The following is a 26,871-nucleotide window of genomic DNA, read 5'->3' as shown; positions in this document are numbered from 1 at the left end:
CGACGACCGCGTACTTTCCTCTACCAAGCATATTGATTGTCCTCACTACAAGACATCGCCCCACGTTTTCCAGCATATTCACATGCTGCACCGGATGTGAAGCCCTCTCTGGCACCGACACGATTGCATACGCATTACACAATAATATATTAAATCACCATGGCTCCCTCCAGAGCCGACGCTCTTGCACGACTTCGCGCTCTGCGAGCAGCTGGAAAGACTGGATTCGACACATATGAAGTCGAGGAGGCAAAAGACCTGTACGAGACTGTCGACGAAGAAGGCTACAAGAAAGTTGTGAGAAGCAGATTGGACCAAGATGATTTCGTTGTAGACGACAACGGCGAAGGATATGTGGACGACGGTCGTGAGGATTGGCAAAACGAGCAACAAGCATACGACGATAGCGAAAGCGATGGAGATCTGCCAAAACATAGCAAAGCAGGTATGTCTCTACGCATCCGCTATACCTGCAATCTTGCACTCTGACGAGACCCAGCGAAACGAAAGCGCGAAGAAGATGCGGAGCGACAAGAGAAGCTGAACAAGGGGATCAACAAGTATTTCAGCAAAAACACCGCCACAGCCGCTCCAAAGCCCAAGCTTGCACGCACAGCCGACGACGATGCCTTCATGGCGAGTCTCTTAGGCGAAGTCGACACTAACATTCCGAGCAAAGCACCATCTCATGGCAAGACCGTGAAGAGCAGCGACCGACGGAAGACCAGGGTCCTCTCTCCTCCAGTGGAGGATAGGGCGCCTGCACGAAGTCGCCATGCAGAGCAACCCGACCTGCCAACAGCAGACGCTCCTTCGACTCAAGACGATGACGACGCATACTTCGTTCCCCAACAACAAGACGACGTTCCAATGAGCGATCCAGCCCTACCTTCATCACCTGCTGTAAAAGCTGCAGAGCGACGAGAACAGGCAACGATCAAAGAAGAGCCGACGGAAGAGGATGACTTGATGGAGGTTGCAGAGGTCGCCGCACACTCGAATTTGAAGGCTGCCAACATCAACATGAGAGGGAGTAGACCAGTCCCCAAGATCGCACAGCCTGTCTACCCTACCCCGGCCAGTTCATCGCCAACACGAGCACCGATCGACGACATCGACATGTCTGCAGTCAACAATGTCACAGAGCAACTGAACATCCTCAGCAGCCCCCAAACAGGCGCTGTTGCTGCTGGCAAAATCAGCGAGCAGGACGCAGTTGAGGAAGACGGCAGCCTCCGATTCTTCTGGACCGATTATACCGAAGTCAATGGCAGTCTATGCCTTTTTGGCAAGGTCAAGAACAAGAACACCGGCGCGTTTGTGTCATGCTTTGTAAAAGTGGACAACATTTTGCGCAAATTGTACTTCCTTCCTCGAGAATACCGAAAACGCCATGGCAGAGACACCGACGAAGAAGTTGAGATGGGCGACGTCTACGGCGAAGTGGACGAGCTCATGTCAAAGTCAAACGTGACAATGCACAAGATCAAGCCCTGCACCCGCAAATACGCCTTCGAGATGGCCGAGGTGCCCAGGGAGGCAGAGTACCTGAAGCTGCTATACCCCTACAACAAGCCGGCCTTGTCTATGGATCTCAGCGGCCAGACCTTCTCGCATGTTTTCGGCACCAACACCGCGCTTTTTGAACAGTTCGTGATGTGGAAGAACATCATGGGACCTTGCTGGCTTAAGATTGAGAATGGCAACTTCAATGCCGTCAACAACGCATCTTGGTGCAAGCTTGAGCTGCAGGTTGATAAGCCTAACAACATTTCTACGTTGGGCGACACGGACAACCTGGATGCTCCACCACTCACTCTCATGTCGATAGCGCTTCGGACCACGATGAACGCAAAGGAGAACAAGAATGAGATTCTTGTAGCCAATGTCCGATTCTACGAAGATGTCTCGCTCACCGACACAACTCCACCCGAGAAAATGGCATCTCGATCATTCACGGTGATGCGTCCAAATGGCGAGTACCCTATCGGGTTCAAGCTGGAGGCTGAAAAGCACCGGGGCTCCATCATCAGCATGGAGAAGAATGAGGGCGCTTTGCTGAGCAAGCTGCTCGCCATCTTCCAGAAATACGACCCTGACGCGATAATGGGCCACAAGCTGGATGACATTGACTTCAACGTACTTCTGACCAGAATGCGAGACCGCAAGACTCCTGGCTGGCACCGCATTGGAAGGCTGAAGCGTAGCGAATGGCCAAAAAATATCGGTAAGGGAGGCGCAAGCTTTTTCGCCGAACGGCACTTGGCCGCTGGTCGATTGCTCTGTGACATCTCGAACGACATGGGTAAATCTATCATGACCGGGTGTCAAAGCTGGAGTCTGGACGAAATGGTGGCTTTGCACTTGGGTGGAAACAACAAGCGCAGAGAAATCGACAGTGACAAGGCGCTCGCCATGGCCACGTCAAGGGCAGGCTTGATCAACTATGTCAAGCTCTGCGAGGCCGACACGTATTTCATTGCAGCACTCGCACTGAAGCGTCAACTGCTTCCTCTTACAAAGGTGCTGACCAACTTGGCTGGTAACTCTTGGGCACGTACACTTAGTGGTACGAGAGCCGAGCGTAACGAGTACATTCTGCTCCACGAATTCTACCGCAACAAGTACATCTGCCCCGACAAGGTATACGGCAAAGGCGCATCAAACAAGAAGCTGGAAGAAGCCAATCCCGAAGGCGACGAGGGCGGCGAGAGCAAGAAGAAAGACAAGTTCAAGGGTGGTCTCGTCTTCGAGCCCGAAAAGGGCCTCTACGACAAGTTCATCATGGTCATGGATTTCAACTCGCTGTACCCCAGTATCATCCAGGAGTTCAACATCTGCTTCACGACAATCGAGCGAGGCGACATCGGCGAAGACGACGAGAGGGTTCCTGAAGTGCCCGAGAACACCGCAAACAAGGGCATTCTTCCCAGGCTCATTCGAACTCTGGTCAGCCGGAGAAGAGAAGTCAAGAAGCTTATGAAGGACAAGAGTGCAACCGAAGATCAGAGAGCCACATGGGACGTCAAACAACAAGCGTTGAAGTTGACGGCCAACTCTATGTACGGATGCTTGGGTTACACCAAATCTCGCTTCTATGCTCGACCTTTGGCAGCTCTTACGACCAGTAAAGGTCGAGAGATTCTCAGGTCAACAAAGGATATTGCTGAGGGCCAGCACGCGCTTCGCGTCATCTACGGTGACACTGACTCCGTCATGGTCAACACCAACATGGATAACATTTCTGATGCTGTGAAGATGGCAAAGGAGTTCCAGAAGACGGTCAACGACCAGTATGAGCTGCTGGAGATTGAGATCGATCATATCTTCAGGAGATTGTTGCTACATGCGAAGAAGAAGTACGCAGCCATCACAATGACCGAAAGTGATGGTGTATGGAAGGAAAAATTGGACGTCAAGGGTCTGGACATGAAGCGCAGAGAATACTGTCAGTTGTCCAAGGATACTTCAGAGTAAGTTCGCCCAGGCTTCACTAAACGTACAATATGCTAATTTCCCAAACAGAGATCTTCTGAAGCATCTTCTCTCAGGCGAAGATCCAGAAAAGGTCGTTTCTCAAGTCCACGACTACCTCCGCGATCTGGGCGAGAGAATGCGCAGCAATTCCATCCCTGCGTACAAGTACACGATTTACACTCAGCTCGGCAAGAACCCTCAAGACTACCCCAATGGTGGTTCCATGCCCTCAGTACAGGTTGCTCTCAAGCTCATGGCAAAGGGCAAGGTCGTCAAAGCCAAGGACGTGATGAGCTTCGTCATCTGCGGAAACAGTGCGAACTCGGCAGAACATGCGGCAAAGAACGCTCATCCGATGGACGAGGTCCTGGCAAAGGACTCTGACCTCGTTCCGGACGTCGATTACTACCTGCACAAGCAGATTCTGCCGCCAGTCGAGCGTCTCTGCGCCCCTATCACGGGCACAAACGTCACGCTCCTGGCGGAATGTCTAGGCTTGGACACCAGCAAGTACCGCGTCTCAAGCGCCTCGAAGTCCGGCGAGCAAACGAACGAGATCACGACGCTGGAAAGCCAGATCCCCGATCACATTCGCTTCAAGGACTGCGAGCCGCTGAACTTGCTCTGCTTGGGCTGCAAGCACCACTTCGAGTACCGTGGCTTCAACTACACTCCCCCCGCGAACGAAGAGCCTCTGGTGCCCCTCAGCGTCCTGTCAAACAACGGCCTCACCTGCCCTCGCGCAAACTGCAAGAAGCCAATGTCAACGCTCACTCTGAGCGCGCAGCTCGAAACGGCCATCCGCCAACACACGTCGCGCTACTACTCCGGCTGGCTGGTCTGCGACGACGCAGCTTGCAACGCCCGCACGCGGCAGATGTCCGTCTACGGCCACCGCTGCTTGGGCCCCAAGGGCCTCGCGTACGGCTGCTCCGGCCGCATGGCGTTCGAGTACACCGAGAAGGCGCTGTACAACCAGCTGCTGTACTTGCAGGGCATGTTCGACGTGGACAAGACGCTGGACAAGATGGCTCAGAGTCTTGTGAAGAACGGGGAGAACGAGAAGGTCAAGGTGCTGGCGGGGATGAACAGGGAGCGCTTCGCGGTGTGTGGGGACGTTGTGAAGGCGTTCTTGGATAAGAGCGGGTGGGGCTGGGTCAGTATGGGCGGTTTGTTCGGGTATGCGCTTAAACAGTTGGCGTGATTGGGGTTTGGATTCGGAATTCTGGGTTTTTTTGATTCATGATCATTTAGCGGCGATGCCCAATGCAAGCGGTTCATTACATGCATGCGTTCCCTTCCCCTTCAGTCTCACGCCTCGTATCGTCGCAAGGTAAATTACATCATCGGACCACCAACCCCTTCAGTGGCACCGGCCGCATATCTCCCTCACAAACGAAAGCAACCGTTGATTTAAAACAAAACCCCGCGAATACATATCGGCATCCGAAAGCATACCAAACCCCAAACGCTAGCTCTCCTCCCTCTCAACCTTAACCTCAACCTCCCTCCCCCTCAACACCTTGCACCTAGCCGCAGCCCCCACCGCCTTCTTTCCCCTCCCCTCCGCGCCCTCCTTGCCACCGTGCGAGTCCTTGAACAGCACCCTCGGCAGATCCCGCAGCGCCGTGACGATATCCAGCACCGCCGCGTCATCGTGGACGACGAGCAATTTCAGGCCCGGGTGCAAGCGGGGGATGAGGGCCAGAAGCGACAGGTACATGCCGCGGAGCAGCTGGGAGTGCATCGCTCTGGGCGGCACGAGGGTGATTTCGGCGAGGTTGGGGAGGGCGCGGAGGGAGGAGTCGAGGTGGGAGAGTTCGAGTTCGTAGAGGGAGTAGGCTGTTGGGGTGGTTTGGTGGTGCTGTGGAGGGAGTTGGGTTGATTTCTGATTGGGATTCTGGTGCTGAGGTTGTGTTGGTGGTCGTCGATTTGGCGAGAGGAGGATGGTTTGCAGGTCGATGTCTGTGAGGTGGAGGGTGAGGCTGCGGACGTGTTTGAGGTTTTGGGCCCGGCTTCGTTTGATCCATTCGAAGAGTTTGGATTGGGAGGAGTGTTTGATCGGTCGGTGGTAGAGTAGTGGTTGGGCTTCCATGTTTAGTTGGTGGCAAGTTGTGAGCAGCGAGATGGGCGTGTAAGTGTTCTGAAGGGCGATGAGACAGATATACTCGCGCAGCTCGCGAGGGAGCTGGAGCAGTTGTGAGGCCACGATTGTGATTTGATAGTGCGATGGGTTAAGGTGGCGGGGATGCTAGTCGACGCAGAATGAAGAAGGTGTGTGAGCGAAGAAAGTGCGTGTGACAACGGACGAGATTGGTTCGTATGGTGCGCTCGGTGATGGCCGGGTCGCGACTATCAGGCCGTGCCCTTTTATGATGGAATTCTGCACGAACCCAACGATGTTTCGTACTCGGAACTAGCATCGGTGGCGCGGCAGAGGTCAACGGTTGTCACTTACCCTTAAGAGCCTGCCTGCAGATATATCAAATCCTACGGACGTCCCACTTTTTAGGGTATGCCAGCGCCATAACATCCATCGCGTATGGCATTGATATCGCTGCATTCCGTCGCGATATCGCGCGGCTTGATGGCTGCCACAGCATGGCCAATGTGAGCAGCCTCGCTAAGCGGGCGAGCCGACGTGGCTTCCGTCTATCACCTCTTCATCGTACCTGGTCGGATGCCACGCGATCGTGCAGGTATCGTCATACATGGCAACATGCCCCTGCAGGCGGACACGGCAAGAAGCAGAGTTTAGCCACTCACGCAGTGGAGTCTGTCAGGCGGGAAGGCTTCTCCAAAGCGTCAGGCATCACAGGTTCGCGTTCGGCTCTGATCCATCCAAGCAGACAAACGGGACCGCAACGGGCGATCGTGTGACAGAGCTCCGGTGGACTTACGAACAGCCACCGGATGGCCTGAGCATATACGGCAGCCACCTAGAGCGTGACAAAGCTTGCGAAAATCGCGCCGCTGGGACGGATGGTGGGAGAAGTGGATTGCCCTAGGCTGGTGCAAAGCATGGCTGGTCGAAGGTATAGGATGTTGTAGGCACCGGACATGGATCGAGCAGATCCGAGGAACTCCGCTGCACGCCGGCTGAAGCTTTGCTCCTGACTAGTGTATAAAAGGCCAATAGCAGAGAGGAAGATGGAGCACTCCGTGCGCGGGATGAGGAAGCACTAGCAGGGCATGGCATCTGCATGTCGTCGCAGGGATGGCTCGGTGACTATGCAGTGCACTATTCCATGGACGTGTCTCATCTGCCTGCTGGGTTGCGAAATCATCAGGCAAAAGTGAAGTGAAGCGCGTCGTCTCCAAGCTTTCCGCGCCAACGGAAAGCTGTGGGCCCGCCTCGCTGAACCTTTGCGCTGGGATCGGGAGATCGCGCGCTAAACATCGGACGAACATGCTTCTGGACGCCACCCCACATACCTAATGCCTTCTATCTACGATCCTGCCTATTCGATTATCGGAAGAGAGCGTCTGAGACGATCTGGAAATGGCGCTGTCTCCGTCTATGCCACGATACCCCTACCTTCATGCTCACATGTCATCTTAAAACGCCCGCAACATCAGCTCTCCGCCGAGCATTTCCGACCCAACAGCATCAACCTGATACTTCGCTACCAGCCGCCCTGGGCCCAAAGTATAGCTCAAATCGTCTCGGATCAGGCCGGGGGCGCCCCTAGATCCAGACGTGAAGTCCGCAGCCAGCTGTCGCACCCGTACGTCCAGTAGCGGATGTCCAAAACGCCCCGTTATGCCGCCGCACCGTCGATCCTCGCGTGCGCGCCACGAGGCCAGATACGTCGTCGTCGCTCGACAATGATATCGTGCCACCCTTCTGCTGCACGTCAAACGGCGTCGTGTCACGTAAAATCGTATTTTCGAAGCTTCGCCTGTCTATCGACGTCGATCTCTGCCTCTAACAGACAACACCCCAGCATGCCCGTCTCAAACCAGTCAGCGGAGCAATGACTCGCCCCCAATCCCTCTCCCCTCCTATTCTTCAGCCCTCAAGCAGCCACCCACGGAGTTTGCCAGATGCAATCGCGTGTGGAACTCCATCCATGCAGGCGCCGCATGCACCAAGGGTCCCGCCAGCCAAACCCGCACGTGTCTCCCACATGGCCTGAGCAACGATAACCTGCCGTGCCGCCCTGCCTGCCGTCGTGCAACGCTCTATGAACCCGGTTCCGCCCCGCCAAAGAAGCGAAGAAACCTTTCCGACCAGACAGAAGCTCGCTAGAAGCCCGCGAGCGAGTGCGAGCTGGCAGACGCGGGAGATGCCTGGCATTGGGGTCGCACAAAGCGCTTAGAGCCCTAACTTAGCTATACAGTACATACAGGCCAGCAGCACGCTGCGCGCATGTCTCACCTGCGCCCTCAGACGTGGCGTCCGACGTGGCTTGATATATCTCCTGCTGCCAGGGGAGGGCAGCTGTCCCGCATGCCATGACGTCTCAATCGTGCTTCGGGCCTGGGCATGATACTCCCTCTGCTTCTTACCCTAGGGCTGCTCTTCCTGCCTTGCCCGCCGTGACGTGCGGGTCAAATCCTTCAGAGATTACGGGTCAGAATGTTCTGTTGCCGGCGGTCACGAGTCGAAACTGACGGCGCACCGGTATCGATGCCGCAATGCCTTTATTGGCCGGTTGTAGAAGCGTCTGGATATCCAGCATGGACGGCACGGGGAGGCGGAGGCAGTGCTCCCCGCGACACGTACGAATAATACCTGCACATGAAGACACTTGTGCAGTTTCCGGTGATAGTCCCTGCTCAAGCCATGCTTGGAACTCAGCCATCGTCGAGCCAAAGAGAAAGCCATGTGCGTCAATGTAGCCACGGCCAATGAGGGGACCACGTTCATTCGCAAGCAGCTACTCCGCCACCAGATGGAGAGAAAGTGAAACGTGACGCGGGTCATAGAGATAGATATAATCAAGAAGCCCACGCTATGCCCTCGCGCAGACTCCTACCTAGATACAGAGGGGGCGGCTAGCAAATAAACGACGTTTATGTAACAATAAAAAAGTAGCTGTGTCACTACCAACTCGATCGGTATACCGGGTAAGGGGGAAAAGACACACACAGCATAGACAACACCAATGCTCGCGTACAATACAAGCGGCGTCCCTTGCACGGCCCATTCTCGTGGCAGCCAGGGGAGAACCTTCCGCCATCTCATTTCCAGCGCGCCGAGCAGACGCTTTTTTCCAACACCGTTGACGCCCCATTATGTTGCCATCGCGTGAGCGGCGCCCGCTCGGAACGACTCACTGCGACGCAACGTGTAGTTTGTTTGCCTTCCTCGAGCTCGCGTTCCCGTATCATCGCTCGTGAAGCTGTGGGGGAAACTGCGCGCTTACACCCTGAGGAGCTTGGCGGCGTACTTCTCGATCAGGTCCTCGTCGGGGAAGGACATCTTCTCGAGCTTCTCGGCGTACGGGGTGGGGACCTCGGCGCCAGTGACACGGACGGGAGGGGCGTTCAGGTAGTCGAAGGCGTACTCGGAGGTGAGGGCGATGATCTCGGCGGTGACACCGAAGGAGGGGAAGCCGGACTCGACGGCCATCATGGCGCCAGTCTTCTTGACGGAGTTGATGATGGTCTCGACGTCGAGGGGCTTGATGGAGCGGAGGTTGATAACCTCAGCCTCGATGCCGTACTTCTTCTGGAGGGCCTCGGCGGCGACCAGGGACTGGCCGACGCAGCGGGAGAGGGTGACGATGGTGAGGTCCTTGCCGGGGCGCTCGATCTTGGCCTTGCCGATCTGGAATGTTGTTAGAGAAGCTGGCGTCTGGACTCATATATCGCAAGCACTTACGGGAAGGACAAAGTCGTCCCTCTGGGCCTCCTCGCTCATGGGGAAGGTAAGACCGTAGAGGAGCTCGTTCTCAAGGACACAGACGGGGTTGGGGTCGCGGATGGCGGCCTTGAGGAGACCCTTGGCATCCTCGGAAGAGTAGGGCGCAACAACCTTAAGACCAGGGATGGAGCCGTACCAGGCGGAGTAGTCCTGGGAGTGCTGGGCACCGACACCAGCGGCGAAACCGTTGGGGCCACGGAAAGTGATGTTGCAAGGCTGGATACCACCGGACATGTAGTGGGTCTTGGCGGCAGAGTTGATGATCTGGTCAATGGCCTGCATGGCGAAGTTGAAGGTCATGAACTCGCAGACGGGGTGGAGGCCAGCGAGGGCGGCACCGACGGTGAGACCGCAGAAACCAGACTCGGTGATAGGAGAGTCAATGACACGCTTGTCGCCGAAGCGGTCGAGCAGGCCTTTGGTGACCTTGTAGCTGTAGAAGGTGTCCTGTCAGCTTGCTTTCTCCTGCATACCATCTGTGCGCCGCACATGCGATCGGCACGCAAAGCTTTCGGTCGCGAACACAATACCCCAGCTCTTTCTCTGCAAGCGATCCGAAACGACTCTGCTGCGGCCATGCATGTGCACGGGTAGACTCACGCGCCGTTGTACTGAGCGACCTCCTCACCCAGGACGAAAACCTTATCGTTCCTCTCCATCTCCTCGGCCATGGCCTCGTTGAGCGCATCACGGACAGCCATCTCCTTGACACCACCGGCCGAAGCGTAGCCGCGCTGCACCCTCAGGGCGGGCATTCTCTGGAAAGCAGTCTGAGATCTCGGGAAAGCTGCGGAGGGGGTGGCGCGCAGAGCGCGGGACAGGCGAGCACCGAACATGGTCGCGGATGTGAGAGTCCTGGTGGCTCGGGGAGTGAGGGTGAGGGTAGGAGGGTATAAGCGAGTGAAAGAGGGGTGGTGTGGTGCGGTGGTGGTGGGAGCAAGGCTGGTGTTGTTGGCGATTCAAAGCTTTGGGACCTCAACCTTTGCGGACTATTTTCGCCGGTCGGGTTCGGAAGACAGCTGCATCGAACGTCGCGAAAAGGCTGATAATCAAACGAACGTCTATGTGCAAGATCAATTAAGAAACCCAACACTTGAAATCTATGTATTAGCTTTTTCATCGAGTGTATACTAGCTACTAAAATGCGTATAAATTCCCCAAGTCTCTGAAATGCTTATTCCTCCCTTTACGAAAGAAACACGCGCTTCAGTGGCACGGCGATCTTTTCTCACAGCTTTCGAGAGCGAGTTCTATATCTCCGAAGCTGAACTATCCGTGCATTGCTTGATTAGACCCTCTGCCTACGATCCATGTACGAATGGCTTCAAACAGTGGCTGCGCATACTACGTGAGGGACCGGAGCTTGTGAAATTGTCTAATCAGCACTAGAACATGCATGCATTCTTTTCGAAGTTGCTTTGTCTTTTACATCATCCGGGAAAACAGATCCATGTGATCTTCGCATGCGCAAAGAACTAATGATAAACCGATATATGGATCGGGTGTGAGCAATACAAATCGTATCCTTCTTTGACAACGCCGGACGCCTCGCTTGACCAAAACCACAAAGCCTCGAGTTTTCCAATCACGATATTTTTCACTCTCCGCTTTGAGCGGCGTACTGCTTATCATCCTGTCCAGGCGGAGGCGCAACTGCAGCAAGACTGTCGAGATCATCACCAGCAGCGGCAGCACCAGAAGAGCCCGCAGTAATAGCTTTTGGTGCTTTCGACCCGCCAACCGCCCTCGGTGTGCCTTGCGCCGTCCTCCCCGCCTTCGCATTCTCCATCCTCGTGTCTCTGTCCATGCTGTCCAAAGGCTTGGGACGACCCCACTGCACTCGTAGTGGCACTCCCTTTACCAGAGCACGGCCCTGGCATGTCGCAGCTGCTTTCTCGGCGGACACGCGCTCCATGTAGTTGACAAACGCGCAATGTGACCGATGACTGCAGACAAGGCTGCGAAGAGCGCCGAACTGTGTGAAGTAGGTCCGGATCTCGTGTTCGGGCATGTCGTCCTCCACGCCAGTCACGAACAGAGAGGTAATGTTCGGGTCCGAAGGTGGCATAATATCTTCAGGTTTGGGTGGAAGAGCAGCCGCGCTCGGGAATGGCCTTCCAGCTCTCGCCGGCCCTTTGCCGCCGCGAGCGGTAGCTACGGTGCCCTTTGACGTCGCGTATGCAGATCCGTACGCCGATTTCTTAACATCCGCCGTCCTGATCGGTCCTATTCTCGATGCGCCTTCAGAGCTCTCACCGCCTTCTAACAGCTTTTGCCCTTCGCCTTCCTGTTCCAGCCTCCTCTGTTTCTTGTAGTATGGCTCCGAACTCGCAAGCCTTCTCAGCAAATCTCTCGCCTTCTCATCAGTCTTCTCATATCCCTCCAAGCCTCTGCCCTCCTCAATCTCCTTCTCGTTGTTCTGCGCGAAATACTCCCGGTTGACATCACTCTGCGGCCCGGGCGCAACCATCTTCAGCGCCGCATCTCTGATCGTGATCGGCAGACCAAAACTCAGATCCAGCATGCAGCACTGGCAGCAGTTCTTCAGACGCGCGCAGGTGAGGCAGATTCCAGTGCGCTTTTGGCGCGCCGTCCGGTCGGCTTTCCAGCGGAAGATGGTGAAAGGTCGCGTGCAGAGCTTGCACTCGGCGCCGTAGTCTTCCTTGAGCATCTGGACGTAAGGGTTGTCGGGGAGGCAGCGCTCGCAGACGGAGGGCATGTCGGTCGTCTCCCATCCTGACCTGTTCAGGTCTTGCTTGATCTGCGGCGGCATTTTGCTGTCCAGGCGCGGGAGCGCTCTGCGGTTGGTAGTCGAAGTGGTGATTCAAGCGATATGTAGCGACTCAAGGATGTTTTAGGCGGCGATACGGGGGCTGAGAAAGGGTCGCCAGGCCGAGACGGATGCAGTATTGGTAACAAGCTCGGTCTTGCGCATCTACAAATCTCGGCCCGCGCCAAGCTTACATCACCGACAGTCACGTGAAAGCCCTACCTGGAGGCCAGATAACGTGTGGTACGAGATGAACGAAGCCCCAGCCAGCGGCAGACCCTTGGTGGCGCTAACCTGTTCCTAGAGCCTATCCGCGCCATCGTGGCCGCCCCTCGTACGATCTGGGGAATTTTGTTGAACAGACCGCCGCGGTTGCAATTTACCCCTAGGCGCACATAAACACCTGTCCGCCCATTCGTTCGTCTTCACACCCTCCACATCTGTTTCATACCGCATTCTCGGCTTGACCCATCCTCCGCCTCCCCGCCCCTCAACTCCCCTCCAATTCCATTGCATTCAACCGCAACCATGTCCAAGACCGCCCTCGAAGCCCAGGACTTCGAACGCGATGCCGCCTTCAAGAACGCGCTGCACGGCAAGACCGGCCAGAACTCCAATGCCTTCATGAACATGATGGGCAAGAACAAGGACGCACAGAAGCTCGCCGTTGACGAGTACTTCAAGCACTGGGACAACAAGGCCGCCGCCGATGAGACCGACGCCGACCGCGAGGCCCGCCGCAACGAGTATGCCACCCTCACCAGACACTACTACAACCTCGCCACCGACCTCTACGAGTACGGCTGGGGCCAGAGCTTCCACTTCTCCCGCTACAGCAAGGGCGAGCCCTTCAGGCAGGCCACCGCCAGACACGAGCACTACCTTGCGCTGAAGATGGGTCTGAAGGAGGGCATGAACGTGCTGGACGTCGGCTGCGGTGTCGGCGGCCCCGCGAGGGAGATCGCCAAGTTCACCGGCTGCAACGTGATGGGCTTCAACAACAACGACTACCAGATCGAGCGCGGCACCGCGTACGCGAAGAAGGAGGGCCTCGACAAGCAGATCTCCTTCACCAAGGGTGACTTCATGCAGATGGCCTTCCCGGACAACAGCTTCGACGCCGTGTACGCCATCGAGGCGACCGTCCACGCCCCCAGCCTCGAGGGCATCTACAGCGAGATCTTCCGCGTGCTCAAGCCCGGCGGCGTCTTCGGCGTGTACGAGTGGCTGATGACGGACAAGTACGACAACGACAACCCGCGCCACCGCGAGATCCGCCTAGGCATCGAGCTGGGCGACGGCATCAGCAACATGGAGAAGATCGAGGTGGCGGTCGCGGCGATGAAGGCGGCCGGCTTCGAGCTCGAGGTCAACGAGGACCTGGCGGACCGCGACGACGAGCTGCCCTGGTACTGGCCGCTCAGCGGCCAGCTCAAGTACATGCAGAGCATCTGGGACTTCCCCACCCTCGTCCGCATGACCAAGCTCGGCCGCGGCATCGTGCACAAATTCGTCGGCGGCCTTGAGACCATCGGCTTCGCGCCCAAGGGCACCCAGAAGACCGCCGACTCGCTCGCGACTGCCGCCGATGCTCTCGTCGCTGGTGGCCAGGAAAAGCTCTTCACCCCCATGTACCTCATGGTCGGCAGGAAGCCCGTCAAGGCTTAATCGATGGGCTCTGTGCTAATCAGTTCAGTTCAATTGCATTTGGCTCGGCGTTCTTGTTGTTTGGGCAAAAAGGTGGAAGGGTCTCTTCGGCTGAGCAAAAGTCGACGATTGTTTCTTTGATGCTAGAAAATACAACTTATACGGGCTTTGTAAATAATGAGCCGAAAGCATTATCATTCGAAGTTGCACTTTTCTCCATCGCCGCCTTTACGTCCTTCTCCATGTGTCAAAACAACCCTCTCTTACTACCATACACGGTTCAAGCCATAATGATTGGTGGAGTGTGTGTAAAAAACAATCGATCCATTAGCTACAGACTGCAAGAGGCCCTTCACTCTAATCGAGAAAGCAACGCGTCCTGACGACTTCGTTTCTGTCAACGCCCCCAGCCATCACTGTGTCTCTTACAAGGACCTTTTCCCTTGCAGCGACCAGAATCCCATGTCAATGACTGAGAGACCGAGTGAAAAAGAAAAAGAATCATGTCATGCGCGTCTCGCAAAAATCCCACTCAGAATCAGACGACTGACCGCTGGCACTCCCGCGAGTGTTTGCCCTGGCATTCGATCCCGCTGCGGCCTCAGTCCCTTGCAGAGGCACATCGACCCAGCTGAAGTCGTCCGAGTCCTCGTCATCGCTCTCAAACCCGCCGAGATCTGGCGTGATCGTGCCGCGCGCGGTTGGAGGGTCGTAGACGACTGAGGACACTGGCAAGGGGCCATTGCAGGTCGGTAGAGGCTCGAAAGAGGCAGGTGGAGGCAAGTTTTCATATTCTGGCGATTCGCCGTCACTCTCGTCCGGCAAATGGTCTGTCGTGCTGCGCCTTTCCCCGATCGCCTGATATCTCTCAAACGTCCAAGCAGGGTTGAAATCCGACCCAGCAGTCTCCGCCGACCCGTACGGCTGGAGTTGATCGCTCGAACCGACACTGCTCTTCTTACTGGCCTGTCCCGCGAGCAGACGAGTCTGGCTTGTCCACTCCTCATCAGACTCTTCTTTCTTGACCTCGTCCTTTTCGATTTTGATCTTGTCTTTATGCGCTTTGACGAACTGCGAGAAAGTCCCAGGCGCGGATTTCCCGTACGTCTTGTCGATGGATCTGCGCTTGAAGATGGATGGGAATTTGTTTTTGTAGGATGCGATGCTCCTGACTGTGGCGACTGAGTTTGCGGGACGCGAGCGGATGGGAAGTGTGGAGTGGTGAGCGTCTGGTTCACGCTGTTGCGTGATGGGCGGCATGGATCCGGCGGCGTTGGGCCGGAAGGCGAGGGAAAACTGCTTTATTTCTGGATCCTCTTCTTCCATAGCGAACTTGCCCGATGGCTCTTCCGTTTTGCCGAACTGCACTCGCTGCCGTTTCCTACGCAAGCTGTCATCGTCGAAGCGGTCCGAGCTGTGGAAGTGGTGTATGAGGTCCTGGAACCCCGCGATCGCAGGGTTCTCTATCGATGCATATGTTTCTGGTGTGTAGTGTTTGTATGGCAACTGAATGATAGCTGCAGCGGACTCGTCGGCGAAGCCTCTGCTCATGCACGCCTTGGCGAGGTCCTGGTGGAAAGCTCTGAGGCGGTATGAGAGGTCCCTGAATCCAGCGTCGTCACCTAGTCTGTGGCTGAGGAAGCACGATACGCAGTAGTGCACGATTGCATCCGTGATGGACGCTTGGCTAGGAAGATTTTGGTAGGCGAACTCGATGGCGGCACACAGCTCGATAGGCTTATCTGGCGACGAGCAGCCGAACTCGCACTGACGGAGCACGTTGACGTAGGCTTGCGATCTGAGGTCTGGGAGGTCGTAGATGTCGCCGAGGTGGAACATCTTGCAGTGTAGCAGGACCGAGGTGGGAACATCCTCCCAGTCCCCAGACATGGCGTACGAGCCGGTGTAGAGGAAGTGAACGAAGGGCATGGCTGTCTGCCACGATAGTGTGTCAAGGTGCAGACGTTTGCCAGATCGAGACTGCTCGAAAGAAGCCGCTATGAGAGGGCTTTGCTCTTCAATGATCGAGGCATGAAGGTGGTCAATCGAATCGATGTATCCATGAGGTCCAGGGTGGCTGATCGTATCCGTGCCTACTGGCAAGCCTTTGAGCTCGTGCTGCAAGTTGATAAAGTCTCGTGGATCGACGACTGAACTGGTAGAGGTGTTGAAGGAGTCTGGCACTGGACGATGTGTCCGCTCTACTTCTTCAGGTCTGAGAATAGGAACCGGGTGTGTTTCCGCAAAGCTCTCTGGGTTGAGATTCCCTTCCCAAGACAATGATCGCACGTGCCGGTGCACAATCTTGTCCTGCTTGGGACTCATACACTGCCCTGCCTGAGCCGCCATTGTGATAGCGCCTTGGTCGAATTCGGTAGTCAGTGTTCTGGAGCTCACGGCCTTGCCACGGTGGTGAGCTCTAAGGAGACGTGGAGCGGCAACGCGGCCGGCGCATGGGCGAGGGAGACGATGATGGAGATGATGGAGAGTAGGGCAGCACAGCGAAGAGAGATCGCAAGTCGACCTCGTGTGATGACCAGAGCGCCGGAAGAGGTGTGCCGTGTGCTGTGCTGCACTGTGCCACACTGCTGCCTTGCCCCTCCATGCCTTGCAGCCTCGCTACCTACAGACCGTCAAGCTCGCGGCGGCTGCGAGCTGATTGGATGCGCGCTCGCGGTCACCCTACCTGCGCGGGACGGCCTCACCGGTGCTCAGCCACGGCTGAATCGTACACGGCGGCAGTCACTCTGCGGAGTCTGCGACATGAAGTACGTACGGTCATTGAAGGCGGCAGCAGAGGCCTGACATCCAGCAAGCAATGCATGCACTGTAGGTGGCTTGAGTATGCTTTGGCTCGCCCATGGGGTCTCTGCGCTTGCGCCGTTGAGCTGGTCCAAGCTCTCTCACTCACAGCCCTTGTGCTGCCATCGTCACAATCCGCCCACACATGGCCACATAGTATTTCAGTCTTTCCTCCACCACGTTATAGCGAGACATTTCGAGGACATGGGCCTCTTCTCCATACTGCCCCAGTCTCTGGAGATAGTCGAGACCTGGCTGATCCGATTATTTGTACGCCACCAATTGCTTGCTGCCACATGCCTATGTACAAGCCATACTAAGATAACCACAGTTTCTGCTCGCTGCTATCACGTTCGGTCCATGGATACTTCTGTTGGTGTACGACATTGCCTTATACTTGTGGCGATCTGCAACTTTTGACGTGCCGCACGTTGGCGGCCGAGCACGCGGACACCAACGGCCACGAGCACCCAGCCTCAAGGCGCGGCCGGATGGCCATCGGCGGCGCTTCAGCTTAGCTGGAGTACCGGTACCTTCTCCAACCACTGATTTCGATGTTCAGAAGGACGAAAGTGCTACTACATCTGGTCACAAACGCACTATCACCGCTACTATGAGCCGGCCCATCTTTGAGTTTGTGGATGACGACGAGTGAAGCAGGCTTTCCATTAGTTTGGCAACACACTTGAAGTAACTTAAAGGCATCCAATTCTCAGCGGCAAGGCCTCTTTAATTGTGTTTGATGCGGCGGGGAACACCCCCGTGGCCGCGAGGCTACCTCAGCTCCTGCTCTAGCCAACACACCAATCCTTGCTGTGCAACGCAAACCAGCGGAAAACCTGCGGAATAGCCCGCGTCTGACGGCCATTCACGGGAGTCTCGACCTTGCGAAGATTGGCAGCGTACACTTGGGTCCCTCGACCATACCTATCATGGTAACTATTCAGAAGCTTCCAGCCACTTCTGTGCAGGTCCCGACACTGGATGATATTCGAAGCGAATCACCTCGTTCTTAGTCGCGTATCCTGGACATGGTCTCAATCTTCTCCAGCAATGGGGCCAGCGTCGTTTGGAGAGGGAAACGATCGTGGCCCCTATCCGGTGCACGCGAACTCTGAGCTCGCGGCTTTGCATTCAGGTGACGCCTGCGCTGGCTCCTCCTTCAAATGCTGGGGACCTCCACGAGAGCATGCACCCGGCCCAAAAGAGATCATTTCGGGGTTCCCTAGTATCACCCTGGCATGTTTCGGAGGTGCAGCACCGCAACTACGCGGACCTCCCCTTGCTGGCAGCAGAGCCGAATGGTGGCCTTGAAGCCTCAACTCACACAGCTAAACGGCAACCTACATTAGTGAGCACAAGGCTCGAGTTTGCAAGGATGATGGTGCCGTGAAACTGGTTGCCTGCCACATGAATCTATGAATCCTCATCGTGATATGTCGGAAAAATATATATATCTCACAGTCTTGAGCCACATCAAGACTCGTGTCGACGAAAGAATCTAGAATGTTCCGCCATACGAGGACTGGTCCGTATATGGACGCCAGCGTCCTGCGCTCAGAAGCCAATGGTCTCTACAGCCTGGAATATGACCCTGCCAGTCAACTCTACACTGCCGAGGATGTCCCACGATCGATACGACATGACGACTATGTCCGCGGATCTTTCGATAGACACCAAGATGATTTGCTCGCAAGATTGAGCCATCCTTCTCGACATTACCACCCGCAGCATTACGGAGGCTTGAGGCGGGATATTGATGATCTCGTTAGAAAGTATGTCTTCGTTAGATGGGGGCATCTTTGATCCGAATGAGGCACCACTCTAACGTCCTTCGAGGATCAATCAAAACGCAAGTCTGACCAACGCTTCGATCGACCCCGTGACACGCACCACTTTGATCCAACCGAAGGTTCGCATCGACGGGCGGTATCCCCTCGACTTTTCGATGCCGATGCGTCTGTCGGACCTGATGGCCATGTCTGAGAGCCTACTCGATGGCCTTCTTGAAGACTACGAGCTGTATCCACATGATCCTTTCGACTGCGGTATTCGAGAACATGACACGTTCCGCGATCGCGATAGATTTGCATCAAGGGGAGACGGCGTCCACAAGTTGGCTACCTTGCTGGACTTTCTTGGTGCGAGGCAGATCGCGAACGTCTTGCAGTTAGGTCGTGCTCCTGCTTCATCGGGCTCAAGGCTTTTGTTGACCGGCAGCCGTCGCTACAGCCAGTGAACGGGTCGCTTTTGTTGCGCGGAGCGCGGAGCCATAGTGGAAGGAATTCTCCGGCCGCGGGCGATTGTAGATGCTTTTTATTGAGCGACGTCACTTTTTGGGAGAGCCATTGAGCACTTTGCGCTTAGCAACCTCTCCGCGGAATCTATTCGTTTCAGGCACAAATTCTGCCCGAGCCACACGTGCTAGTATACTATTTATTGACAATTCATGCTTGATTCACCGACTTATCCGATAAGCGTGGCTTTGCGACAACGGGCGAGCTTGCCAGCATGTCTTGCTGCAGCACTCATTGGTCGCTGCCAACAAACGCTCCGCTCAGCCTTGCTGTGGCGTCGCCGGACGCAGCGTTGCCAACACCGGATTGCTCGGCGTCGACAAACAGGATTGCGGACGATACGGTGGAAGCACTATGTAAAGAAAAGGCGTGCGGCGGTATTGTCGATAATCATGGCTTACCATCTATACAATTTGTTTGGCGATTGCATTGATGACCGACTACAAGGGACTACACACTTTACAAGCGCGTACGACGCGGTATAGACATTCACGCGCCAAATATAGTTTGAAGCGCAACGTCATACGCCGGCTGGCATTGATCCTTGGTGTTTGCTGTACGCTGCAAATAATTCGGTTGCATACTCTATCAATACTTGCGTTGAAGGCGAAATACACAGCGACCGACTTCTCCAGCTATTCGCAAGTGCTCGAGCAATACGTCAACACAGCGGACGGGATCGGTTCCACCAAACGAAGCAGTCTTCTCGCAGCGAGACCAGATTGGAGTCCGCTGGGATCAGGATGGGAGGGTAGCACCTATGCATGGAACGGAGAGGTGGTGAAGACCTTCAAACCTGAGCAGAGTCCGTTTCGCAATTGTCAATTGCCAAACGAAAGAGCACAGTCATTAGTCAGAGACAAGTCGTCGCGATGGCCAGCAGAAATCCCAGCGACTCTTATCTTCGGCAACGACGAAGGCTTCGTTTCTGTGCGAGATGTGTTTCTTGCGGACACGCCACCCATGCACGAACCGCAATGGCACCTCGTGACGCCGCTGATGGAGGGTGGCTCGTTACACGCGCTGGCAGACAACCTAGCTCGGAGCGGGCGCAATGACTCCAAGGACATGCGGCAGCTCGACATCCGATACCGCAGCAGCTTCAACCACCTCCTGCGGTCTCTCGGACGCCTCCACGCGCAGGGCTACTGCCACGACGACGTCAAGCCCGGCAACATCTTCGTCGACGCGCCCTCCGACAACCAAAGCAGCGCCTCGTGGCGCCTGGGCGACCTCGGGAATGTTCGGCAAGTCGAACATCCCTATCACGCCTCAAGTCTGTGGACGCACAAGAACGGCCAGCTGCCTGACTGTCGCGCGAACGACGCGCTGCGCGCTGTCAAGACGTACCTTCAGTTTCTGCGTCAGGCGTCAGCCGGGCTGAGCGAGACTGTTGTTGCCTCGTCGCCTTTCGATCGCGCATTGGTTGCGGCTGAGGAGCCTTGGGCGCGGCTTTTCCGGCGTGCGAGGGGCGTTGGAAATCAGCTCAGCGTGGGGGAGGTTTTGAGGCGGTCGGAGGGCGAGGAGGGTCCGGCGACCTCTGCATACTCTCTCGCCATGCTATCGCAACGGCCGCGCGTCAGTTCGACGAGATCCTTCTTTCTGGGCTGGCTGGAGACAAGTGATCGAGCAGCCACGAGGTTACTAAAGATATCGGCGAGCGAGGGTCGGTCACGGCTGCTGGCTCTGACGTGGCTTTTTGGTGTTCCAGTCGGTGGCTGCTAGTCGGTTAGAAAGCTCTTTGTGCATGAGAACTGCACCGTATCGGAGTCTTCGATGTCTTTTCCCAACGCCTATTTTCATGCCATCCTTGAATAGCACCACATGGTCGATTTCCGAGGTACCCGAGTAACATGGTGAGCCGGCCGAGCCTCTCCAATAGGCTCGTGTGGGTTCAAGCACCTCGACCACAGCCTTGTCTCTCCGACCTGCACTCACCTTTGGGGGCCAGAGGCATGTCAGCGTGGCGTTGCCTCGTTCCGAACGCTGCCCAATGTTCTCGCTCCCCGGTTTTGCTTGGCGGATTCCCAGGCTTCGACTGGCCGCCGGGCGCCCTTCCGGACCTCACCTTCTTTCAGATGCTGCATGTCGCTTCTTGACACTAAGATCCCAGCTCTTCCGGGATAACAAACTCTGCTTAGCTATGTGAACATGCTCCTTGCTACCTTTTTCTCCACCGTCGAGGGCAAAATCGCGGCGCGTCCTACCAACAGCTGGTGGCGACCGCCTCGATTGAGGGCTTTGCCTCATTCGCCGAACAAGACAGGCAGCTGTGGTACGGTAGCTGTCATTATCCAGCCTTCAACAGAGCTGCAATGCATTACCCTGGCGTTGTGTTACAGACCGTGCAGGTGGCCTGACTATAGGACCATGCCCCCGGCAAGCCTCATGTTGTGCTGCCTTGAGCCTCAGGAAGCACATGCGGCCCTCGATCCGATGCACTGCATACCATTTGTATTTGGCGATTACTTAATGACTCCTCCTGAGCCTCCGCTCCCGCAGTGACGGCCTACAGACTGTTCCCCTTCAACCTGACATGAAGAGTATCGTACGGCAGAATGTCACAGCTACAAGATCAAGTTGAGGCGATCAGCCTTTGCGACTATCCGTCTAACAACCGCAACAGGCGTATTTCTGAAGCGACGCTGGAACTGGAGAATGAATTGCAGCTTTCGGAAAAAAGGCGTTGGCCGATGACCCTCCTTGTCCAAATAGCATCCTTCTTCTGGATGCTGCCCATCATTGCGCTCTTGACACTGAACCTGAAGAAGTACATCATCGGCCCTAGCGCCTACTGCCCGAATCAGGACTGTTTCGTTGGCTGGTTCAATCCCGTCAGCTCAGTTCCTCAAAGCAACCTGCAGTCCTTCGATAGACGCGATCACAACTTACTGGGAGGACTGCAGCTTGCTGCGAAAGCCCTCGAAATCTGGTTTGAGCTCATCGCAGTGGCTTTGGTATATCTCATCACCTTCCATATTGCGGAAAAGAAGGATGGTCTCCCCATCGGATTCCTCACAAGACCGAGCTACTTCTCATATCTACCAAGCATGGTAGATCCTCTGTTATGGAGAACTTTACCGGGCCTTTTCAACTTGAAAGCAGTGCGTTCCCGAATGAGATACCGCATCCGGGTCTACTTATTCATCGGCTTTACTGTATTCCTTTGCATCCTCTGCAATTTGATGGGTCCTGCGACTGCCGTATTAGCAATCCCAAGCTTGCAGTGGATAGAAACGCCATTGATCGGAGATCAGATTTTCACGTCTAGCAATGCAGAGGCCTTTCCATTCAATGATAGCTACTTCTATTGGCGGACACCGCATTGCTCGTCGGAGAACTTCACCAATCTTCAGTTATCTTGCGCTGCCGCTCCTTACGCCTGGAAGCTAGACGCCTGGGTCGAAGATTATCTTGCATCTGGCGAATACGTCTATGGACAGACACAGGAGTTCAACGTCAAGTTCATGGTCAACCAATCATTCAGTGCAACCTCCAACGTCTACGCCAACCAGGCTTATTACGACCTGACATGGTGGGCCCCTGCTCGACAAATGATATCCAATCTGGACGACGACCTCCAGTGGATGATGGCGACATCTTTGGGCTTCGCAAGGTCTGAGCTGGACGAGGTGTACAAAATAACCAAGAAAAGCAGCTTGGTGAACACGCCCGAGAGCTACGCAAGCTACAATCGGTCGCTGCTACTCAGTATCCAAAGAAATGGCCCCATCCTTGGCAGCCTCGTCCAGGTGCACGCAGATCTGAACAACGAGCTTACCAGGACGACAATAATCGACGACGGCCGTCAGATACGCTGCTACCTGGGCTACCAATTGGGACTTACTCCTTTCATAGTGACCAACTCCAGTGTCAACTACACCAAGTGCATAAGGGCCGGTGAGGGTTGGAGCCCGAGGAACAAGCATTACGACTTCACAATCCTTGGTGAGCACGACAATCGGACAGGTTCCTTTAGCCCAGACGTCGGTGTCTCCATATTCTCTTCGGATAAGGCGCAATTCTTCAAAGACGGCGCACTACCATCCTGGCTTCCTCCAGAATGTCTTATAGAGGGCCAATTGCCAGCATCGGTCGGCTGTGATTGGGACAGGTTGTTCGAGACCGATGCTCAAAATGACGTGTTCAATCGCACTCAGAATGTCACCACCATTGAGATGTTGACGAAGTCTGGCAAGGATGAGCCCGCCCTCAGATTTACGGTCGACTTCGTTGCTTTCCTCAACTTCACCACCTATCAAGTGGATCCATCGCCTCTCACGAACCCAGCAACGATCGCCCAGACCGCTTTCCTCCCCCGGACGGGCAGTTCGATCTACGTCGACCCGGCTTGGATCTTAGCAGCTTGGACAGTGGACAACAATGGCGTGGTTTCTACAAATCGTACTTTGGCAAGGGAGGTAGTCCACACATTAGATCAGATGCGTTGGGGCATAGCGCCAAGGGGAAATGATAGCTACCCTCTCGACATCGTGGCCCTGCTTCCAGTCATGCAGGCGCTTACTCTGATCGACTTCAATACCGAGAAGGCCGCGCCCGGCGTGACGTTCCAGAATGCGAGAGCGGACCATCCGCTGCTGGTCCGCCACGCGAAGATGTACGTCTGGGCCTACGGCCTGGGCAGTCGTACCTCCAAGCTCGGGTTCACCGTCGCTTTGCTGGGTGTATGCGTGGTTCTCATTCAAATCGTCTTTGGCCTTGTTGATCGAAGGAAGCACCGCAGCTCGACGCAGTTGCTGGTTGCTGCGCTTGAACATGTGCCCGCGGACGAGTTCAAGGGCATAGAGCACAGGGAGGCGAAGATCGCGAAGATGCGCTTTCACGTTGCGGGGAATCACACCGGCGCTGGGAAGTATGCTTTTCGGAAGCTCATTGGGAGGGCTTGAAGATTGTCGAAGAGTCCGCTCTTGACAATTTGATGTGTATGATGCTGATCGCAATGATGACGCCGTTGGGGATGATGAACGATGTTCCCTTTTGCTTTCTGTATGATTGAGCGCAACAAGATACGGCAGATCTCTTACCTTCGAATAAGATCTTCTCGTGTAATCAATAAGCTTCGTGTGTATTTAAGCTCATCCTGCGCATTCGTCTCATGAAATGGTGATGGCCCTCTCATCGCAAAGTAGGCTCGTGGGCAAGCCCTGCCATTGCATTATTCGAAAATATGTAAATATACGAGAGCCCTCTCTAGCGAAAATGCCAACTTCCTTCTCGGCCTCTTGAATGCCTGGAATGTCTAATGCTGTTCACCCATCCAGGGTCCGTACTTGTATGTCTGCAAAGCAAGCTGTTGCTTGTCTGCACTGATGCCGCTGTTGCATGTATCCCAAGTTCTTAAACTCCAATGCAATGCGAGTAGCCTTCGCATAATCGTTCCATGATGGGCAGTCGCCCGTCTCGGTCTACGTCCAGCGTAGTGGCTTTCCACGCGTTACTGTTCGTTGCCTCGAAATGTAGCCGTCTATGTTCATTATGTAGCCTTCCGGGGCTGTGTACTCTTTCCTGGATTAGGCTGGTTCCATGGTAGTGTGAAGCTTCCTCAGATCTTTTCGTTGTGGTTGTTGGGGTCTGCGGGCGCGTAAGGCGTAGGCTCGGCCTCTTGGACGGCTGCGTTCATGGCGGGCTTCTCAGACATCTCGTTGGGAGCTTGGTAGGTAACCGGTTGGCCAACAGGGGCGGCGTAGTCGTTGAAGTATCCACCTTCGGGAGAGTGGTCGACGTATGCTGAGCTGCTACGCTTTGTCGTGTTGCCCGACTCCCAACCAGGAGTGTAGACTTCGTCGTAGCCGTAACCGCTCATTCCAGACCTGGACATATAGTTGGTAGGTTGACGACTGGGCGGGTTGGAGCCGGCGGCCAATGTGAAGTGGTTCGTTCCAGTAAGTGTGTCGCGGTTGCGGTATCTGACGTCGCGCATGTAGGTCTGCTGTTCGGGGTCGAGGTCCGAGGCGTCGACTTTGCCTTCGTCACCCTTTCTTCTCCGCATATTGATGGCACAGGCGAGCACCATCAACATAACGAAACCAGCAACGCAAATCGTGATAGCTGTGATTGCTTCATAGCTAAGGCCTCCCTTTCCACCAGTGGTCGCCCTTTTCTCCATCATTTGAAAAGGCATCGTGAATTCTCGATCCAAGCTGCGATTGCGACGTGATGCGACCCAAGCAAAGCAAAAGAACAACGGTCAAAGCGAGCAGAGGTGTGTCGGTGTGAGGGAACAGACAAGTGAAAGAGATACAGCTACCGTTGCTATGTCTGGCCTACTTCCTAGTGGCTTTTGCCGGCGCCCTCTCCACAGCGGCCAACAGGTCGGACAATGATGCGACCTGCAATAGCGCATCCTAGTGATCGCGATTGTTGCCGTCTCTCTCGAGCGCGGTGGCCGGGAGAGCTGCCTGGGGACAATCAACAGAAGCCCTAGCGCTTGGCCAAGACTGAAGTCGGAGCCGGTGGAACAACGGCGGCACGTGGTGGCTGGCCTTGACTCTCACCATACTGGCTCAACACTCTTGCGATAGCATCGATCCGGCGGCTTTGCATGTGTGCACTGTCGCTTTCATGCTTCGGATCTATCGGACAAAGACTCTCTCATCATCTGATGCTATTCTCGCGCTTCCGAATGCAGGTCTAATACGGAAATCGGTTTCGGAGGATGGCTCCGGCTCGGGGATCTTCCCACTATCTTTGCCCCGGCACCCGAAAAGTTATGGGCCCGTAATCAAAGCTTAGTCCAACATCTCCCGTGCACGGAATTCAACTTGATGCCTCTGCTTAGAAACACAGTGGATCACCCGCGGAATCTCTGTAGCAAACCGTTTTTGGCGTTGACCGATGCCAAAGCCAAAGAAGCTCTGCCGTTTAAAGGCAATTCGATCTTAGCAGGCCTTTTAGCAAACGTGGTGGGTGAATGTTGTCAACCTGATGGGTCAGATTCTGCATCTTGGTGAGATAGATTCGGCAACAGCAGCGACACCTCATGCATCATAGGAGCCAGGAGAGGTCGCAAAGAGGGCCGTTCGCCAATCAATCTCAGCTTGCCGACCTTTACCGACTGACTCGCCAGCCCGTCTGTCTAGTGCCACCATGGTCCAATCAGGCACGCCAGGCACCAAGGGCACGCCAGGTCGACACGGTCGAGTAGAACAAGCTTGGCTCCGAGCTTTGGCAGCAGGTCCGCCCATGCAGGTGACACTTCGGTTGAGTGGGTCGTGCCGCATGATGGCCATCGGGTTAATGCCGCTTGGCAGCTCCATCATCGCAGCCCGCACGCACCATTGGAAGCCCTGCGGCGTCTAAACTTGCAAGCAGGTCACGGTCCTTTCCACCGAAGCCGGGTTTGGAAGCGAATTTTCGATTGATGCAGGGGCTTTCTTCTTCCAACTTCAGAGTTGTACTTCGCGTCACGTCCGATCCCCCTTTGTCGCACATCTTGCACGATGGAACGCACCTGACAGCGGCACGTCTGTGGTCTGACGTCGAGTGCACCGGACAACCATCCTCCCGTTTCTGATGTGCTAACCCTTTTTACCCGGCCCTTTTGCCCATCACATGCAGACTTATGCATCGTTTTACTCTATGTCACCTCAGCTCTAAGAACGGCGACCCTCTCACCTTGTACTGGCAGCAGAGCGAACGCTTAGAGGGTTCAGCTGGCGGCGAGACTGTTATGAGGGCGTTCCGATTGAGTTAGGGACCAGGCCAATGCGACACGGCAATTCACTGTGGCCGCGATGGTCCCACAGAGTTTGGACTGACACACAGCACCCTCTTTTCGAGAACCTGCAATGGGCAGGCGCCTACTGGGCCGCCAACATTGGCGCACATGGTATGTTGCGAACTTTTCTTCCGCCCAAGGCCGTCGTCACTTCCGAGATGAGAACACTTAAGTTTACCCAGCTCACTCATATGCTTCGGCAAATGCTGCGAATACTTAGAATATCTACTCCTGAGATTTTGTGACGCCGGCCTTCTAGGGAGAACCT

The 26,871-nt window shown here is 55.4% G+C and overlaps 10 protein-coding genes across 10 annotated transcripts; 5 read left to right on the top strand and 5 right to left on the bottom strand.

The window, feature by feature from the left end:
• Nucleotides 1-19: 19 nt before the first annotated feature.
• WHR41_02218 (uncharacterized protein) lies at nucleotides 20-4,681 on the top strand (the record flags this gene model as incomplete). Its single annotated transcript, XM_069370824.1, has 3 exons — nucleotides 20-445; nucleotides 500-3,473; nucleotides 3,526-4,681. Exons 1-3 carry the CDS (start codon nucleotides 160-162, stop codon nucleotides 4,679-4,681), a joined length of 4,416 nt encoding a protein of 1,471 aa, XP_069232356.1. The 5' UTR covers nucleotides 20-159.
• A 267-nt stretch (nucleotides 4,682-4,948) lies between these two features.
• WHR41_02217 (uncharacterized protein) lies at nucleotides 4,949-5,572 on the bottom strand (the record flags this gene model as incomplete). The annotated part of the gene is made up of 1 exon (XM_069370823.1): nucleotides 4,949-5,572. One exon carries the CDS (start codon nucleotides 5,570-5,572, stop codon nucleotides 4,949-4,951), a length of 624 nt encoding a protein of 207 aa, XP_069232363.1.
• Nucleotides 5,573-8,397: 2,825 nt separating this feature from the next.
• Nucleotides 8,398-10,295, bottom strand: WHR41_02216 (Pyruvate dehydrogenase E1 component subunit beta, mitochondrial). The gene is made up of 3 exons (XM_069370822.1): nucleotides 9,950-10,295; nucleotides 9,308-9,782; nucleotides 8,398-9,253 (listed from the first exon to the last, which is right to left on the bottom strand). Exons 1-3 carry the CDS (start codon nucleotides 10,183-10,185, stop codon nucleotides 8,846-8,848), a joined length of 1,119 nt encoding a protein of 372 aa, XP_069232364.1. The 5' UTR covers nucleotides 10,186-10,295; the 3' UTR covers nucleotides 8,398-8,845.
• A 651-nt stretch (nucleotides 10,296-10,946) lies between these two features.
• Nucleotides 10,947-12,122, bottom strand: WHR41_02215 (uncharacterized protein; the record flags this gene model as incomplete). Its single annotated transcript, XM_069370821.1, has 1 exon — nucleotides 10,947-12,122. The coding sequence occupies one exon, from the start codon at nucleotides 12,120-12,122 to the stop codon at nucleotides 10,947-10,949; it is 1,176 nt and encodes a 391-aa protein (XP_069232361.1).
• A 525-nt stretch (nucleotides 12,123-12,647) lies between these two features.
• Nucleotides 12,648-13,787, top strand: erg6 (Sterol 24-C-methyltransferase erg6; the record flags this gene model as incomplete). Its single annotated transcript, XM_069370820.1, has 1 exon — nucleotides 12,648-13,787. One exon carries the CDS (start codon nucleotides 12,648-12,650, stop codon nucleotides 13,785-13,787), a length of 1,140 nt encoding a protein of 379 aa, XP_069232362.1.
• Nucleotides 13,788-14,267: 480 nt separating this feature from the next.
• On the bottom strand, nucleotides 14,268-16,115 carry WHR41_02213 (uncharacterized protein; the record flags this gene model as incomplete). Its single annotated transcript, XM_069370819.1, has 1 exon — nucleotides 14,268-16,115. The coding sequence occupies one exon, from the start codon at nucleotides 16,113-16,115 to the stop codon at nucleotides 14,268-14,270; it is 1,848 nt and encodes a 615-aa protein (XP_069232359.1).
• Nucleotides 16,116-17,014: 899 nt separating this feature from the next.
• On the top strand, nucleotides 17,015-19,209 carry WHR41_02212 (uncharacterized protein). The gene is made up of 2 exons (XM_069370818.1): nucleotides 17,015-18,343; nucleotides 18,408-19,209. The coding sequence occupies exons 1-2, from the start codon at nucleotides 18,075-18,077 to the stop codon at nucleotides 18,805-18,807; spliced, it is 669 nt and encodes a 222-aa protein (XP_069232360.1). The 5' UTR covers nucleotides 17,015-18,074; the 3' UTR covers nucleotides 18,808-19,209.
• Nucleotides 19,210-19,828: 619 nt separating this feature from the next.
• Nucleotides 19,829-20,590, top strand: WHR41_02211 (uncharacterized protein; the record flags this gene model as incomplete). The annotated part of the gene is made up of 1 exon (XM_069370817.1): nucleotides 19,829-20,590. One exon carries the CDS (start codon nucleotides 19,829-19,831, stop codon nucleotides 20,588-20,590), a length of 762 nt encoding a protein of 253 aa, XP_069232357.1.
• Nucleotides 20,591-21,423: 833 nt separating this feature from the next.
• On the top strand, nucleotides 21,424-23,772 carry WHR41_02210 (uncharacterized protein; the record flags this gene model as incomplete). The annotated part of the gene is made up of 1 exon (XM_069370816.1): nucleotides 21,424-23,772. One exon carries the CDS (start codon nucleotides 21,424-21,426, stop codon nucleotides 23,770-23,772), a length of 2,349 nt encoding a protein of 782 aa, XP_069232358.1.
• Nucleotides 23,773-24,428: 656 nt separating this feature from the next.
• Nucleotides 24,429-25,007, bottom strand: WHR41_02209 (uncharacterized protein; the record flags this gene model as incomplete). The annotated part of the gene is made up of 1 exon (XM_069370815.1): nucleotides 24,429-25,007. The coding sequence occupies one exon, from the start codon at nucleotides 25,005-25,007 to the stop codon at nucleotides 24,429-24,431; it is 579 nt and encodes a 192-aa protein (XP_069232148.1).
• Between the last annotated feature and the right edge of the window lie 1,864 nt (nucleotides 25,008-26,871).

The sequence above is a fragment of the Cladosporium halotolerans genome (assembly GCF_011745625.1).
Source record: "Cladosporium halotolerans strain TM138-S3 chromosome Unknown Sca5, whole genome shotgun sequence".
NCBI classification, from domain to species: domain Eukaryota; kingdom Fungi; phylum Ascomycota; class Dothideomycetes; order Cladosporiales; family Cladosporiaceae; genus Cladosporium; species Cladosporium halotolerans.
This window is presented reverse-complemented; position numbering and strand designations above follow the sequence as displayed.

What these genes read in the sequence shown, in the direction of transcription:
- WHR41_02216 (XM_069370822.1), bottom strand. Translation starts at nt 10,185, where the DNA reads ATGTTCGGTGCTCGCCTGTCCCGCGCTCTGCGCGCCACCCCCTCCGCA. An exon ending in GTCGCTCAGTACAACGGCGC is followed by an intron (nt 9,783 to 9,949) that starts GTGAGTCTACCC and finishes CACCTTCTACAG; the next exon opens with CTACAAGGTCACCAAAGGCC. An exon ending in GGGACGACTTTGTCCTTCCC is followed by an intron (nt 9,254 to 9,307) that starts GTAAGTGCTTGC and finishes ACAACATTCCAG; the next exon opens with ATCGGCAAGGCCAAGATCGA.
- WHR41_02212 (XM_069370818.1), top strand. Translation starts at nt 18,075, where the DNA reads ATGTTCCGCCATACGAGGACTGGTCCGTATATGGACGCCAGCGTCCTG. An exon ending in ATTGATGATCTCGTTAGAAA is followed by an intron (nt 18,344 to 18,407) that starts GTATGTCTTCGT and finishes ACGTCCTTCGAG; the next exon opens with GATCAATCAAAACGCAAGTC.